General features: G+C 38.3%; 2 protein-coding genes across 2 annotated transcripts; both read left to right on the forward strand.

The window, feature by feature from the left end:
- The first annotated feature begins 205 nt into the window (after positions 1-205).
- On the forward strand, positions 206-3,381 carry LOC126410038 (U-box domain-containing protein 51-like). Its single transcript, XM_050077646.1, has 3 exons — positions 206-794; positions 1,231-1,643; positions 2,476-3,381. The coding sequence occupies exons 1-3, from the start codon at positions 678-680 to the stop codon at positions 2,486-2,488; spliced, it is 543 nt and encodes a 180-aa protein (XP_049933603.1). The 5' UTR covers positions 206-677; the 3' UTR covers positions 2,489-3,381.
- Positions 3,382-6,594: 3,213 nt separating this feature from the next.
- Positions 6,595-14,545, forward strand: LOC116252401 (putative U-box domain-containing protein 53). The gene is made up of 9 exons (XM_050077265.1): positions 6,595-7,315; positions 7,400-7,786; positions 8,047-8,168; positions 8,662-8,783; positions 9,466-9,629; positions 10,975-11,285; positions 11,464-11,880; positions 12,608-13,354; positions 13,816-14,545. Exons 2-9 carry the CDS (start codon positions 7,591-7,593, stop codon positions 13,996-13,998), a joined length of 2,262 nt encoding a protein of 753 aa, XP_049933222.1. The 5' UTR covers positions 6,595-7,315; positions 7,400-7,590; the 3' UTR covers positions 13,999-14,545.
- The last annotated feature ends 813 nt before the right edge of the window (positions 14,546-15,358 follow it).

The following is a 15,358-nucleotide window of genomic DNA, read 5'->3' on the forward strand; positions in this document are numbered from 1 at the left end:
ATGAAGCCCTTCCAATTACAGCGCCAAATTTATTTTTTGAAAATATTATATTATTCTGTCACATTCACTTTACTTTGTGACTTGTGTGTGCTTCCTGCATCAACATGACTCAGTTCTCAGGCACCATTAAGATACTTCCCAATGTCAGTAGCCTTCATCAGCGTCAACACATTTAAATTGATTTTATCTGTTCCTGTTTCTGACTGTGATTGCTTTACTTGTATTTTTGTCTTCTTTTCTTTCCAAACTTTGTTATGAACTTTCGTGTGTGTTCTGTTTGATTGTTGTACAATGTTTTCCGGTTATGACCATCTATTACTGTTCAGAAGCTTCCAGTTGAGCTTGCCTTCATGCTTTACTGAGCACTGTGCATATGGCATATCTCTACATTCTATATTTGAGAAATGATGTACTATCCCAGGCAGGCAGGCAGGCATATCCACATCTGCATCCTGTTGTCGTAGCTGCACTTGCACCTGTTTTTTTTTTTCTCTTTTGCAGGAACATTTTGACATCTCTATAGTAGTCTATATGTGTGAATTATTACGACACCAGGTTGTTCAGATGCAGTCCTATCCAAACCTCAGTTGCATGCTCAATCTTTGGTGGATCAGCGATATGGTGCTCTTTTGACTGTGAATCAATATAATAACAGTGGAATAGCTAGCGCCATTTATATGACCCATTCTAGGACCTCGCAAATCCATGATGAGCTGGAAAAAATAAGGTTTGAGCTTCATCATGTCCAAGAAATGTTTAAGCTGGTCCAGGAGCAATCTGATCCTTCCAGCAAGGTAATCCTAATTGCATTATTAGAGATGTTTTCCGTAATGTATTCAGTTTATTTGTTGAACCTCCTTTGTTGCAAACCACATTCTAGATCTCTGAATTTCTTCCAACAAAAGTTTATGATAATAGAAATGGAAAATGCCTAGTTTATGAGGCTGATAGATGTTCATATATGCAAAAACTTTCTATTGAACCTAATGTACATGAGTTCTTCTATTTATGGATGTATAGTGTATTTCCTATGCTCAACCTTGTATTTGGGGTATCAAGCCATTTGTATTAGAAAATGGTTATGAGAGAGGCAACTGAAAGTTGTTTATCATGTGTTTTTCTGACCTTTATCTTGTGGGGTGGTCCCTCATGAGCCTATTTCCACAGCATTTATTTCTGGCCCCTGCAACTTATTTTCACTTATCTTCTGTACCGGTTGCTTTATCTTAGAAATCTGAGCTCAGCAATCACAAAGATGAGCTTGAATTGGTGACTACAGAAGGTAAAGCTAGAGAACCTCTAAAATATGAGAAGAAAAAACATGAAGCTGCTGACGAGGAAGCTGAATTTGTGAAGGTATGCTTAGAAAGCGAGCTCGTTCCGAAGAAAGAGGCTGTAGTTATAGCATCATACAAAGCAAAGGAGAAACATAAGCTGGAAAATGCATGTGCTTACTTGGATAACCAGTTTGAGAAATTTGGATGGGAAGAAATAAGTTCCGCAACTTCGTCATTGTCCGACACACTTAGGGTTGGAGAGGGGGCCTTTGGATATGTTTACAAGTGCACTTTGCGTCATGACAGTGGCTGTGAAAGTGTTGAAAGCAATTGGCATCCAGAAAGACAAGCAATTCCTACGGTGAGGTATGATTATGACATTCCAAGTAGTGAGCAGATTGTGACTTTTAAACATAGTCACAAAAAATTTTCTCAGGTTTTAAACGGTGAGGTTATTCTCGTGTATAATATGCCAAGCTTGAAAAAAAGGGAAAAAATATGATAACTTTTTAAAATTTTAAAAAACTAAAAATGAGGAAAAAATAAAATAACTGAAATTAATAATACGAATATAAAAAAATAAGTAGATTTGTAACAAATAAAAATTAGAAAATGAAAAAAAAAACGTCTGGCATTCAAAAAATGAATAGAAGGAAAAAAAAACGCTAAAAGAAATGCATTTTTTGTGAAAGAAATGCATTTTTTGTGACTATGCTTTTAAAGCTGCTTGGAAGAAAAGGGAAAATGATAGTAATAATTATGATAACCAAATAATGAAATAATCAATAATAATTCGAATTATAATAACAATAGTAATAAGAATGGGATCAGACATGTTATCTAGCAGCTGGCTGATTTCATTTTTAAGAGCAGCCACTAATTCAGTTAATTCAACATGTTTCTCTTGGTGACCGCATGGCATCCTGCCATGTCACACCAACTCAAACTAAACCTGATGTGGGTTCAGTAATCCCACAAGGGAGTCCACAGCTTTGACAGTGGAGAACTGTCAATCACGAAGAACCTCACCTTCTTGGGAAATTCATTTCAGAAATCTCATTTTTTGGGCATATCGTGCCTGACTTTTGGTTAGTCATTGGGAATTTCCCATTTGTTTATTTAGGGAAATTTAGAAGTGAATTTTATTTATGAAAAGGAATCTGAGTTTTTCCTGAAATACAGTTTTGTGATGTTTCAGCTTGAGATACTGAACAGTATCCGGCATCCCCATTTGCTGATGCTTATTGGTGCCTGTCCTGAGCATGGTTGCTTGGTTTATGAGTATATGGAACATGGCTGCTCGATCACAACCTTGTTAGTAAGATTGGAGACGTGGGTCTCTGTACGCTCATTCCAACAGGTCATTCCACCATGGCTACGGTCTACAAATTTGCTGTTGCCGAATAAGAATCTCGTTCCTAACCGGGCTCTCTCTTCTGCAATTTCAGAGTGGAAGTCCATAAACCACTGAGACCTCTCATTTCATAATATCCGAAAAATGATGCCCGTTCGACTTCGCAAATATTCTTATGTTGAAGTGTCTCACGGAAGGGCAGCAGAGGAACCCATCTCTGTCATCGGGTTCAGAACTGGCCGGGTTCTGGTTTTTTGTGAACCAAACCCCGATTTTATCCTGGTAAGGGCTGATATTCACTGCTATGCTTTCGAGGATTTCAAATCCTTGTTTTCCATAGATCTGAAATCCAGTATCTGTTCGGGCCCCTAAAAGGGATTTCAGATCTCAGACCAGCCTCATATGTGAGACCCGAGACTGTCAAGCACACCAAAGCCATACGAAAAGAAACAATCTTTTTTCCCCCTCCTGTCGTTTATGTTTGTTGCCTATATATATATATATATATATATATATGATGGAACAAGAAGATATTCTTGCTTAGCAAGATGGGGGAGACGCAAGCATCCAAATTTGGACCAACCAATTTGTTAGACGGGCAAGAACCAATAGTCCAAGGCAATTATTGGGGCTGACTCGATGCCTCGTTTCCTACCTCTTCCTTCCCTCAATCAGCTATATATATATATATATGCACGCAAAGGTGTAGTTCAATCCCGAAGCGGTCGACGGAGGCAGGCGTAGCCAGTATGTGCGTATGTTTTTGATACTCCATCGGGTCAAAGAAAATGATGATGACCCATGGATCAGTGCAGTCAAAGAGGTTGCTAAGCAATTCTGAATTTTCTTAAGCATAATATACTTAAGCAATGAGTTGTGTGGCCATTGAAGTTGAGATCCTGAAACTGAAAGGATTTGCTACGAAAAAATTAACTTTGGCAGGCTTCTAGTGGCTGTTATACAGCTTATGTCTGTAATTTTTCTTTTCTTTTCTTTTTTTTTGAGAGAGAGAGAGAGAGTTATGTTTATATAAATGTGAACAGCATTTTAGCTGGTGGGTAGCCTGATCCTGTATATAGCCTGCATCCCCAACTCCTAAAATGGGATTTGGTTCTTGTTTCTGAGAATGTCAGGCATGGGATGTTTAATTAGTTCTTAATTAGCATTTCAAAAGCAGGATGAACAAATTAAGGTGGTCCTATTAAGGAGGTTGTGCATGCGTTTGATCTTAACCTTGAAATGCCGAAACAGCTTTCTGCAAGACGTGATTGCATGTTCTGGCCGAACACGTATGAGTTTGGGCCAACCCAGCTTGCATTTGCATGATCAGCCCGTTTGGCCCACCAGCCAAGGCGTATCGATTTTCTTTTCTTTTTTTTTTTTGTTCGGCCCGAACGCATAACTTCCTTGAAAATTTTGCTGGATGAGAGAACATACACCCTCCATTTGTGTGGGCATTTAAGAAGAGCTTGAATTTCACACCTCGAGTTGGACCATGGATTTTCCATGCATATAAAGAAAGCTTATTTACTGGTATTATGAAGTAATTTGGGATGTCAACTCGTGTTTGAATCAGGTATATCATTTATCATATTTAATTTTTTGAATGTTTATATATTCGGATTCGAATGGGAATGAAGAAAAGCCTATACTGTATCTGAATCCTATTTTTAAATTCACAATCCGATTCGTATCCACAGCTGAATTTTATTTTCACATTTGAATCCCCCTTTCAGATGCACAACCAAATCCGAACCACCTTATGATATGTTAATTAAGAACCAACTTTCAAAATGATGGATACTAGACATAGGATATTTATTTTGAAAATGAATATACATTCAATTACGAAATCCAAATTTGATCAGATGTTTATTTAAAACGACAGGGGCCTTCACCCCCACTCAAAATTTAAAAAAAAATACATATAATTTTAAAAAAAATTTACTTAGCACCTATAAAAATTTTATTTTGACCCTTATTAAAATTCTAGAACTATAGTTTGGCCCTTCTAATGAAAAAAATTATTGACTCCACCCCTGTATACCAAGACTCGATCTCATGTCAAGCACAGACGAGCCAAATTTGATCAGATGTTTATTTCAAACTAAATCCGTATCTAATTAGTTGTGATTTCTTATGTAAATCCAAATTCACCCTGAATTCTTAATTGAATATTAAATCTTTTTTTCCATATCATCAGACATTTTTAAAAAGCAATTCGATCCCATTAAGTCTCAATATCCATTGACGACGACGTCCCTTGCAAGACCCATCAACTGATTTCAGTTAAGATCAGCTCGATTTTCAAACATTTTCTCGTTTGCATGTTGACAAGTGCATGAATGATGTGTAAAAAAAATTCCTTTTGGCTTCAAGAAGGATTAAAATATCATCATCATCATCATAAAGGTAGAAAATATATGAGATCCTGCGTTGCCAAACTCGGGAAGGAAATTGTATACAACCTTTTAGATTTAGAATACGAGGTCGCACACTCCCAGTGAAGATCAATGAAAAGAAAGGAAGAACATTTTGTTAACATTATCTCGGCTCGAGTACTTCAAGGAGTGGCATGATGGAGAACAGTAAATTATTGCACCACCTTTGAGGAATTGCAAAGTCAATCGCTTTTCTGCACTTTAATAGAACGTTGCTCCTTTTGATAAAATTGTTGTAGAGTCAACAGGTTTTTCTCCCATTGTGGGAAGGGGAAATCTACTCTCATATATGCATAAAAGTTCACAACTTTCAAAAAATTACAATTTCAGTGTTGTATCGTATATAGTAAGCTTTTAGAATTTGTGTTTTAGTTTTAAAACTTCAGTAAGCTTTTAAAATTTGTGGTAAATCTTGGGCACATTTTTCTTTTCAAACGCTTGAACGGTCTTAATTGTAGACCCACTTTTACATCATATATATTTCTTTAACAAACACTATGGTTTTATCTAGTTTATATTTTGAATTTAGGAATAACTATAGAAAGATTGAATTTGTGAAAATCACGATGAATCATTTTCATTACAATTGGAATTATGTGTCAGTCTCCGTGTATCGTTAATTGGCGTTAGTAGCTGACAGTTCGGGAACTAACTTAGGCTTGAGCGGGGTAAGAGGAAGAATTTTTCAGTCACCCAACTATAATTTCAAAATTTTGATAGGAGTTGAAATATAATATTTCAAAATTTTTATATAGGTTAAATGGATTTTTTTTAAAAAAAAATTACATATAGATTTTTTTAGGAGTGCATCGGCTCATGTCGAGCATGGATATGATACTCATGTGAATCGAATCAGGATCTAGTCTTTTACCAACCAATTGATCCGACCAGCTACCCAACCCTTTGGAACTTTTCTGGAACATGTTCGTGGACACCAAGATCACTTGTCCAACTTGTCCCGAAACGAGTTCACATGAATGAAAATTTTAAAAAGACCTACAGGAGAATTCTGGAATTTGAAATTCTGTCCTTGTCAAAATCATGCAATCTCCGACGAAAACACCGACAAGGCGTACACACTTTAAGGTCTCGTCACTTGATTATTTTGGAAAAAAACGTGAATTTAGGAAAATCCTAAATACCATTTTGGAATTTAGGAAACATGGTTATGATTCACGGAATTCGAAGTACGTCTATAACGAATCTTTCGCAAACGGGCTCTAATATTTAAGATTTTCGAAAGCACGATTAAACTTCAACAAACTTTTCTGGAACACGTTCGTGGTAGTCGAGCTATTTGACATCGTCTCAGTACAGTCATGTTCAATCGGGCTGGGCAGGCTCTATGCCCAGCCTTAGAAGTTGGGTTCTTATTAAAAAAAACAACTCGTGAATATATTAAATTTTAAGCATAGTTTTGTAATTTTTCAGTTAAAGCTAGTGCAGTATTTCTTCACTACGCTTCCTCCTTTCTGTTATTTTGTTGTCGTGAGTGCATTTCATTTGTGTGTGCGTGCTTTTGGAGAGCTAGATCTACGATATATTACTTCAAGAGATAGGCTTGTAGCTTAGATTTTACGCAATTAATGTACTTCTTGATTTCTGCTCATTCTTTCTTTTTTTAATTTTTTCTCTTATGCAGAGAAACCAAATATGGTAGTTGATTCTATGGTGCCTTATCTCTTCCAATTGAATTCTGTTGCTTTTCCCGCTCTAATTGCAAGTTGACATCTCTTAGCACGTTGTTTTCTTCTTTTTATTCATGTATTTATTCTCAACAGTTCGCTTGATTGCTAAAAAACCATCTGTTATGCTTTTGATGCAATTTTGCTGCCAAGTGTTGACACCCATTGGGCATATTCTGCATATATATTCCTTACCAAAATCAAAATCAACGAAACAGCTTTTTGGCGGGCAGGGAACAGTATTAATAGCAACCACATAGGCGCTACAGGAGATAGCAGACGACGAAAAGAAGCAATGAACTGTCATTTAGAACACGGGGCTAGAGAGAGAGAGACATTTGCTTTAACTTGAGAAGAAGCAGAGTCCCCTTTAGTGAGTGGACCTACATTGGTCAAGTCAGGGCTTTCACCTGCTGCAAGGTGTTTCCTGAACTTGGACCAGATTACTCTGCCTTCAAAGACCCCGGTCCTTTATCATATGTTAAGCCTATCCGGGCCCCTTGTTCTGAGCCATTTCCTTTACCAATTGATTGGACTATGCTACTTCCGTAGTTTTGAGTAAGTATCAGGTACCCTTAGTTTACATCCAAAAAAACTAAAATTAGGCTTTGAATCCATTTCCAACTGTTGTACACTGTGCAGATAAGGAAGCACTTTGATCGAAATGTCAAACGACGTTCTGTTTTTTTTCTCCTTTTTCTTTCAGAAGTCCCATAACTGAATGAAAAGGTGCCATAAATGATGCATGGTGGCTGAATTCTGTTTTTTAGATTCTGCTACCCCAGAGTTAAAACTGTTGTCCCAGGTTATCTTGGTGTCTTCTGAGGTTGGGAATGGAAGTCCTTCGGTGTGAGAAGGACGGTATAGTTGCGTCATCCACTTCAGCTTCAAGTGTTGCAGTTGCTGTCAATGGAAGCAGGAACAGCTTGTCTGCACTCTTCTGGGCATTAAAAAAGTTCGTCCCTGAGGGAAAAACTTCTTTCAAACTCATATATGTTCGTCCGAGAATCACGACAATCCCTACGCCAAGTAAGTTTTTAAGTTTTAAATCAACTTCTTGTGGCCTCAAGCCTTTTGTTAGCTAAGTATGAGCTGATAAAATTTTGTTTGGTAACATGAGTAGCTGTCAGACTAAGCTCCAATCTTTTCCTCATTAAGGTTTTGATTTTGATTGAAACTATAAAAATATTTTCTAATTTTCTAATATGCTACATATCATTTTGCTTAATCGAGACAATCATTACTTATTGTAATCTAACGTTTTTACAAAACGATACCTTCTGATGCAGTGGGCAATTCTATTCCTGTTTCAAATGTTAGAGAAGAAGTGGTTGCTGCATATAGAAAAGAAATAGAATGGGAGACGAACACAAAGCTCCTTCCTTTCAAGCAAATGTGTGCTCAAAAACCAGTATGACCTCCCTCTTCCTTACTTATGTCATCATATGCTTGCTAGTTGTAGGCTTCAAAAGTACTAACTCTGTTGTCAAGTTATTTCCAGTCAACATCTAGTGATTCAATTAGGGGCTGTTTCGATTCCTCATTTGGATATATGTCCCTAGATGCCTTGACATATAGGTACCCGCTCCTGTAGAGTGTAGACTCCAGCAACCCATAAAATTTATAGCTTTACCTAGATGGACCTGGACCAAGTATGCTTGAGTTGGTAGCATGGCATTTTCCATTTATTTTGCCGTACCAAACTTGTTTATCACCTAAAGGTGATACCTATGAATATCGATTAAGCAGACTTCTTTTTGCATGCCGGCATCAGTTCACAAAGGATAATTTTACAGTGTTACAGTAACCATGGGGTTTGGCATCCACAGTGTGCTGAGATAATTTTTGTTTCATAGACTTACTTTTTTCCTGTATGAACAATAAAACTCTTGTTCTATGTGCAGGTGGCAGTAGAGACCAATGTGATTGAGGCAGACGATATAGCAGAGGCCATATCAGAAGAAATTGCTAAATCTGAAATCCATATACTCGCTCTTGGATCATCATCTAGAAGCATATTTTCTAGGTAAAGTATTTTTGCTGGCACACTTACATGCTTAACATCTAATAGTGACGTCACCTTATCATAGATTCATGTTTCTGTATATCTAAATATTGGTACTAACACGTTTCTGCAACATTAACCTGACAACTAGGTAGACCAAGAAGCCTGCATCACAAAGAGTGACGATAGATATTATCAAATTGATGGATTTCTTAAATTATCAGACGATATCAAATCCTGAACAATATGATGTTATCCCGAAAAAGTTAATAGTGACGAGAATTTTGATGAAGTTATTTGACTTTTTTTTTTCTTTTGTTTGGTTTAACATTTCTATGGCCCACACGAAGATTGTTCATGAGTACAACTTCTAAGGAGGTAGAATATCGAATTTCCAGATATGGGCCCTTATTAGCTAAAATTTACAGCTCCAAGAACTCAGAAGGCAGTTAAGCCTGTATACAGAGAACAAAATTTAACAAATCATCTCTTATTTGTCTATGTTGTTGCTGTTGGTAATAGCCATGATGCTATTATCCATAAACTGACATGGAAATACAAAACAAATCTCTTAGATATTATTATCAGTTCGAAACATACAGCAATTAATAACTGTTTACTTGTTATTTTCTTATTACAATGTGTTCTTCCTCCTGTTTCTGTACCATTTTGCCTACCTTTTGAATGAAGAGTTTTTCCTTAGGAAACTCCGAAATCAAGATGTATCCAAGAGAGTATCTGGCTGTGTTCCAAACTTCTGTACGGTGTATGTTATTTCAAAGGGGAAAGTGTCATCCATCCATCCAGCAAGTTTGGAGGACAAAAACTCCACAGATGTAAAGGATGACGGTTTAAGCTCAAAGACAGGTATGAAAGTCTTCATATTCAATAACAACTCCACAGGCTTAATCGTTAACTAGTTAAGGTTCTATTTTACCTTAAATTATGTAGGCACTAACTCATGATACACATTAGAGATGCAATATTGTGTATAAATAGGCAACAGGTTGAGCAGCCTGCATGTTACAGGCTGCTTTGCCTAGTTGGACCAGGTATTTGGAGTGTGGGTCTGCCCACTTTGGGTCCAGGCCCTATCTGGCATGATTAGCCAATGGTTGCCTATTATATCCTGTCAAATCTATGGGGTATGCTGGACCTGGCCATCTTGTCACCAGTCTTAGAAGACTCATGCATAGCCACCCAAGTCTGTCAAGTTACTGCTCTGGCTGCTGACTTGGTCTTGGTCCAATTACCATCACGTCCATCATACAAGATAGGTTGGTATGAGGGGCTTTTTAGTTTTAATGTCAGAATTGGGCTGGTCCTTGGTTGCTTTCTACTGAGGCAGGCAGAAGAAAAAAGTTGCATCGGCTGGAGCTTTGTCCCTATGAATCCAAATTTAGACACATGCACACAGATGTGGTCAAGAATTTCGCATTCTCAAATATGGGTATGGACTCACATTTCCCTTACCCGGTGCCTGCCTGTATTTCTGTCAGGTCATGTATAAATGGGACTCTTGGCTATTGACTTCTAGAATAGCGATAGAGCTGTCAAAGTCTAGTTAATCATGAATTTTACTTGGGTTTGATTCGAAAAATTACATCACCAATTCCTATTGCCCGCATGCATATTAGGCAAATATATGTTCTCCTACTCCACTTCCATAATTACCTATAGTTCAGACGAGATCCAATCTACTACCCGCCAGGATAGCACTCCATGTGTGTAGAGGAACTTGAAAATAGTCTTATATCCAAGATTTTGAGAAATGTTCAGGGGTTTGTATACCTATGTTTACTAGCTACCTGTTGTACTACTTCGTAGCCTTTTAAGGAGTGAAGCAAAGTCGTCTAGAGGGTGGGTTGGATCCGCCATACTGGACAATCAAGTAAGTTAGGTTATTACAGTTGGTCTTTGAGTCCTGTACACAGACCTGAAGTCAAAATGTGGTGAAATGTATTTTTTCAGAGGGGTGGACTTCAACACTCAATCTGCATGTAAGGACTTGATCTTTGAGAAATCCTTTTGGGTTTAAACATTTCTATGTCATGCTACTGGTTATCTGTTTTTTACGTGTAAACTGAAAATGCTGTCAACGGCTTGGGATTCACCACAGCAGACGTACTGGGCCATTACATCTGCACTAAATCCATATTCTTACTAGTAGCTAGAGATACTGATTCTAGTATTGCTGTAATCATGCTTCCAGAATCAAGTGGAGAAATCTCATCCATTGAGGATGTCCAGTCACATTATCCTTCTCTCTTGGATCAGCGTGATCATGCCATTTCAGCAGTAAACTGCATTGGCAGAAGGCTACATCCAGGTGATATTGAGCCTTCGCAGGGTTCACCTCCAGTCCACAGTGAGGAATTTGCATTTATTGATCCTGGATGTGCATCCATAAATAGTCTTACTGCAATTTCAACAAGTGAGGAAAGCTTTGAGTCAGAGACTGACTTCTGGATCTTTGACCGGGCCTTTAAATCAGATATTCGAGCTGTTGCCTCTACAGAACCGGTAAGACATGTGTCATCACTATATACTATGACACTGGTTTTTTGTTTGGGTTGGTGAATTATATTTTTCCAGTTTGCCTAAAAGACAAAATTCAAACCAGCTATATTCCAAAATAGGACCAAGGCAAAATGTAATGTACGAGACTAAATTATCTTCTTCTTTTCTTTTCATAAATTAGGTGATTGAGATCAATAATGTCAAGATGCATGAAGCAAATGAGATCAAAGAAATGAGCTCAAAGGAAGAAATAGCAATAAGACATGCAAAAGACAAAAAGGAGAAGCATGAAGCTACTGATTTAGAAGCTAAATTTGCAAAAAATGAACACGTATGGGGAGAAGGGGCCAAGAATATGGCAGCAAATGAAGTGAAGGAGAAACATGTGCTGGAAAAGCCACTGGAGAAATTGGATCAGAAATACAAGAAATTTCCGTGGGAAGAAATAGTGTCTGCTAGCTCATCATTCTCTGAGTCACTCAGAATCGGATCTGGTGCATATGGAACTGTGTACAGATGCAAATTTCATCATGTCATGGCCGCTGTTAAAGTCCTCCAGATAAATGATGGATGCAAGACCAAGCATTTCCAGCAAGAGGTATTAACTTTTTGAAAGAATTACAGTGGAATATGCATGCATAAGTTGGCAATCTGGCAACATACTAACAAGCAGGTCCATGTCAATGCAATGAACACAGTCCAACAATCACACGGAACAGAATCCATCTATTCACATTGAGGGTTTCTGCAAACTGTGAGCATATTTGTTCTGATTGGGAAGCAAAACCATTTTGATTAGGAGTGTAGTGGCCATAGATTATAATCTTCTTAAGAAATAGCTTAAATTTAAGAAAATGGAAGTTTGTTTTTCAAGCGTAAGCCTATCTACCAGCATTCGGGCCTGACCTTAAGCTCATCAGAGCTTGAATGGCCTTGTCAAATTGCTAAAACCATAGATAAGATTCAGCAGGCCAAAGAGGCAGCGTAGCTTAAGCTTGAAAATCCAAGTTTGACTTGGTGAGCTTGCTTAACTGCATGCAGGATTATGAATTGGTTCCGTGTTGCATGAAGCAACATTAGTTTGATCTGATGAGCCTGATTTCCATTCCATGATTGTGTTGTTATTTTTGTACTGGTGGTTACATTGGAAACCATTTTTATTGTAAAAAAATATAGGCAGTAAACAGTTAGCCTTTGTCATGATAGATCAGGTTATCATGCATAAAGATTTCAGTGAGAGAAATGTCGCCATGATGGAATTTAGCTTATGGACCACTTTGTATCATCCATCTTGATGGGACTTTTTGCCACCTTGTTTTTTCCAGCTGGAAGTACTCAGCGAAATCCGTCATCCCCATCTTCTAATGCTGCTTGGTGCATGCCCTGATCATGGTTGTTTGGTCTATGAGTTCATGCAAAATGGAAGCTTGCACGACAGGTTGTTAAGAAAGAACAATACCCCACCGTTGCCTTGGTTTGATCGCTTCCGGATAGCTTGGGAGGTAGCTTCAGCGTTGTTTTTTCTGCATAACTTGAAGCCAAAGCCAATAATCCATTGTGATCTGAAACCTGCCAACATCTTGCTTGACCATAATCTTGTAAGCAAGATTAGTGATGTTGGTCTGACGACGTTACTTCCAAAAGATCATGCTACTTCAGTATTCAAGAACACAGCTCTTGCTGCTACATTCTGCTATATTGATCCTGAGTATCAAAGGACTGGCTTAATGTCACCAAAGTCGGATACATATGCACTTGGCTTGGTTATCCTGCAACTGCTGACTGCTAAACCTCCAATGGCTCTTGCTCACTTGGTAGGAACAGCAGTTCTGGAAAATAAGTTGCAAAATGTTTTGGACTATTCAGCAGGTGAATGGCCTACTCAAGAAGCAGAAGAATTAGCAAATTTAGGTTTGAGCTGTGTGGAATTAAGACGCTGTGATAGGCCAGATCTAAAGGACGATGTTCTTCCAATGCTTGAGAGATTGAAAGAGGTTTCAGAACTTGCACATGCTTCTATATCCAAGAGCAAAATGTCACCATCAAGCCACTTCCGTTTCCCAATTCTTAAGGTTAGTCGCCTTTCTTTTCCTGTCAAGCTTTTCTTGCCACTCGATTAAGTTCCTGGCCTGCATTTATGGATGGGATCACGCACGACCATAAGGTAATTAGGTCTGAACGTTCTCTAATTCAGTTACGGATCTTCCAATGGTTGGTGTCAGCTTTCCATGTTAAAATCCTGTAGTGAACATTTGCTGGTCTTTGTCAGAAACTTAGATATATCTTTCTAAGTTTTTGAACTCCAATTTCCGTTATGAACTTTTATAAATTAGGCTGCCGAGAAGCTTCCGTGAAGATTCCTTATATGACTCAGTTCGAGAAAAGAAAAGCCAATATCTCAATGTAGAGCTGATGATGGGAAGATCACTTTGCCCACGCAACTTGAATAGATGCACCGGCCCAATTGATGAAACCCGAGTCTAAGTTGAATTCATTTTATTTGTCTTCACCTGGAGAAATTGGTCTGATGCAGGATGTGAAGCAAGACCCTAGTGTTGCAGCTGATGGCTACACATACGAGCGAAGAGGGATAGAAAGATGGCTGGGCATGAATGACAGGTCACCAATGACAGAACTACCACTGCCCAGCAGAGCCCTTGTCCCTAATTACACACATTCAGCAGCAATTGCTGATTGGAGGTCCAAGGGTCTGTGAGTTTCACCATATGCTTTCACGGGTAGCAGATGATGTGGTTCAGCCTGTCTCAAGGATCTTACGCTACCATTCTACCTGGAGCAACTGCCTGCTAAAAACAGAAGTTTACTGGTTTCTTTTCTAAAATTTGAAGGCTTTCTTGGAATTAGGAGGGCCATGGTTACTTCAGATTTTGGCATGCGTGCAAATTTGGAAAGGAAAAACACGCTCTGTACTGGATTTCTTCTTAAAACGGTGTCAGGTCTGCCTATTTATTGGTCCATCTTCAAGTCAATCCCTGTCGGTGTTGACTCGAGTATCTCATCTCTCACTAAAACCTCGGCTGAGGATTGGTTTTGGCATTGAAACAGGTTTTCTTAACCTAGTTTTGATGGTAGGTCTAGGTTGCCGACATGGTTTTATCATCATCTAAGCAAGCCAATAGTTGTTTAAGAGTTTTAGCTTCTTGTTTGTCAGATCATAGCTGGCTAGGATCTACTCTTCCTCTGCCATGTAAAATCGTTGTACCTAACTGGTGCTACAGAAAAGGAAAAAGAAAAACTGTGTGAATCAAGTGGATGTTATTTGAGGTCTCTGCGTGCCTTCCACGTTCATTTGCTTCGTAGCAAAAGTTTAGCGTAACTCCAGTTTAACGCGGTAGATGGAATCTTGTTTCTGAAACAACGCAGCGCAGCTAACCTTGTTTGTGTCATGTATGGGGCTGCATTTTCTGTTAATCAAAGCGTTATAGAACTTCAAAAATAATAATAATAAACCACCATTAAAGCTCGCAAGCTCTCTCTCTCTCTCTAATAGTTGTCCAAACAGGCATGGACAAGTAGACGACCGTCAACTTGACATTTCTGTTCGTGTACATGGTTTGTGGCTAAAGCCCTAAAAGAAAACATGGGGAAATTCCTTTTGGATTTTAAGAAATCCGCCATGGAAATCAAACTGTAGAAGCGGGTCGTCCAAGTGTTCAACGCTTTTTGCGTGCAAAATTGTCCTTCAATTACGTGGTCGTCTGAAAAGCTCATAACTTATCCCTCATGTATCCACGATTATCACTATTGCCCGTTCAACATAATAAGTCGATTCATGGTCTTTTTCTCCTCTTTGTTTCTGACAAAAAAAAAAAAAAAACCTATCGACTTGCAATTTTCATGCCAATTTATGTTCACGATATTAATTGAAGGAGAAGTATTTCATTTTACTGCGAAAACCGTTACCCTTTTCCATCCGATTAAGTCCTACTTTTGGTACTTAGAGACAGGGAATCTACATATATAGGGCATTTCTTTCATCCTTATTTCATCTATTTATGCCAACCCCTTGGTGATCACACTATTAATTTCTTTATCTCTTTCTACCAAAACAAAGC

Source organism: Nymphaea colorata, chromosome 4 (genome assembly GCF_008831285.2).
Source record: "Nymphaea colorata isolate Beijing-Zhang1983 chromosome 4, ASM883128v2, whole genome shotgun sequence".
Classification (NCBI taxonomy): domain Eukaryota; kingdom Viridiplantae; phylum Streptophyta; class Magnoliopsida; order Nymphaeales; family Nymphaeaceae; genus Nymphaea; species Nymphaea colorata.

Coding starts and splice junctions, on each gene's coding strand:
- LOC126410038 (XM_050077646.1), top strand. CDS start 678: ATGACCCATTCTAGGACCTCGCAAATCCATGATGAGCTGGAAAAAATA. Junction 795..1,230: donor AATCTGATCCTTCCAGCAAG/GTAATCCTAATT, acceptor GCTTTATCTTAG/AAATCTGAGCTCAGCAATCA.
- LOC116252401 (XM_050077265.1), top strand. CDS start 7,591: ATGGAAGTCCTTCGGTGTGAGAAGGACGGTATAGTTGCGTCATCCACT. Junction 7,787..8,046: donor CACGACAATCCCTACGCCAA/GTAAGTTTTTAA, acceptor CTTCTGATGCAG/TGGGCAATTCTATTCCTGTT. Junction 11,286..11,463: donor CTGTTGCCTCTACAGAACCG/GTAAGACATGTG, acceptor TTCATAAATTAG/GTGATTGAGATCAATAATGT.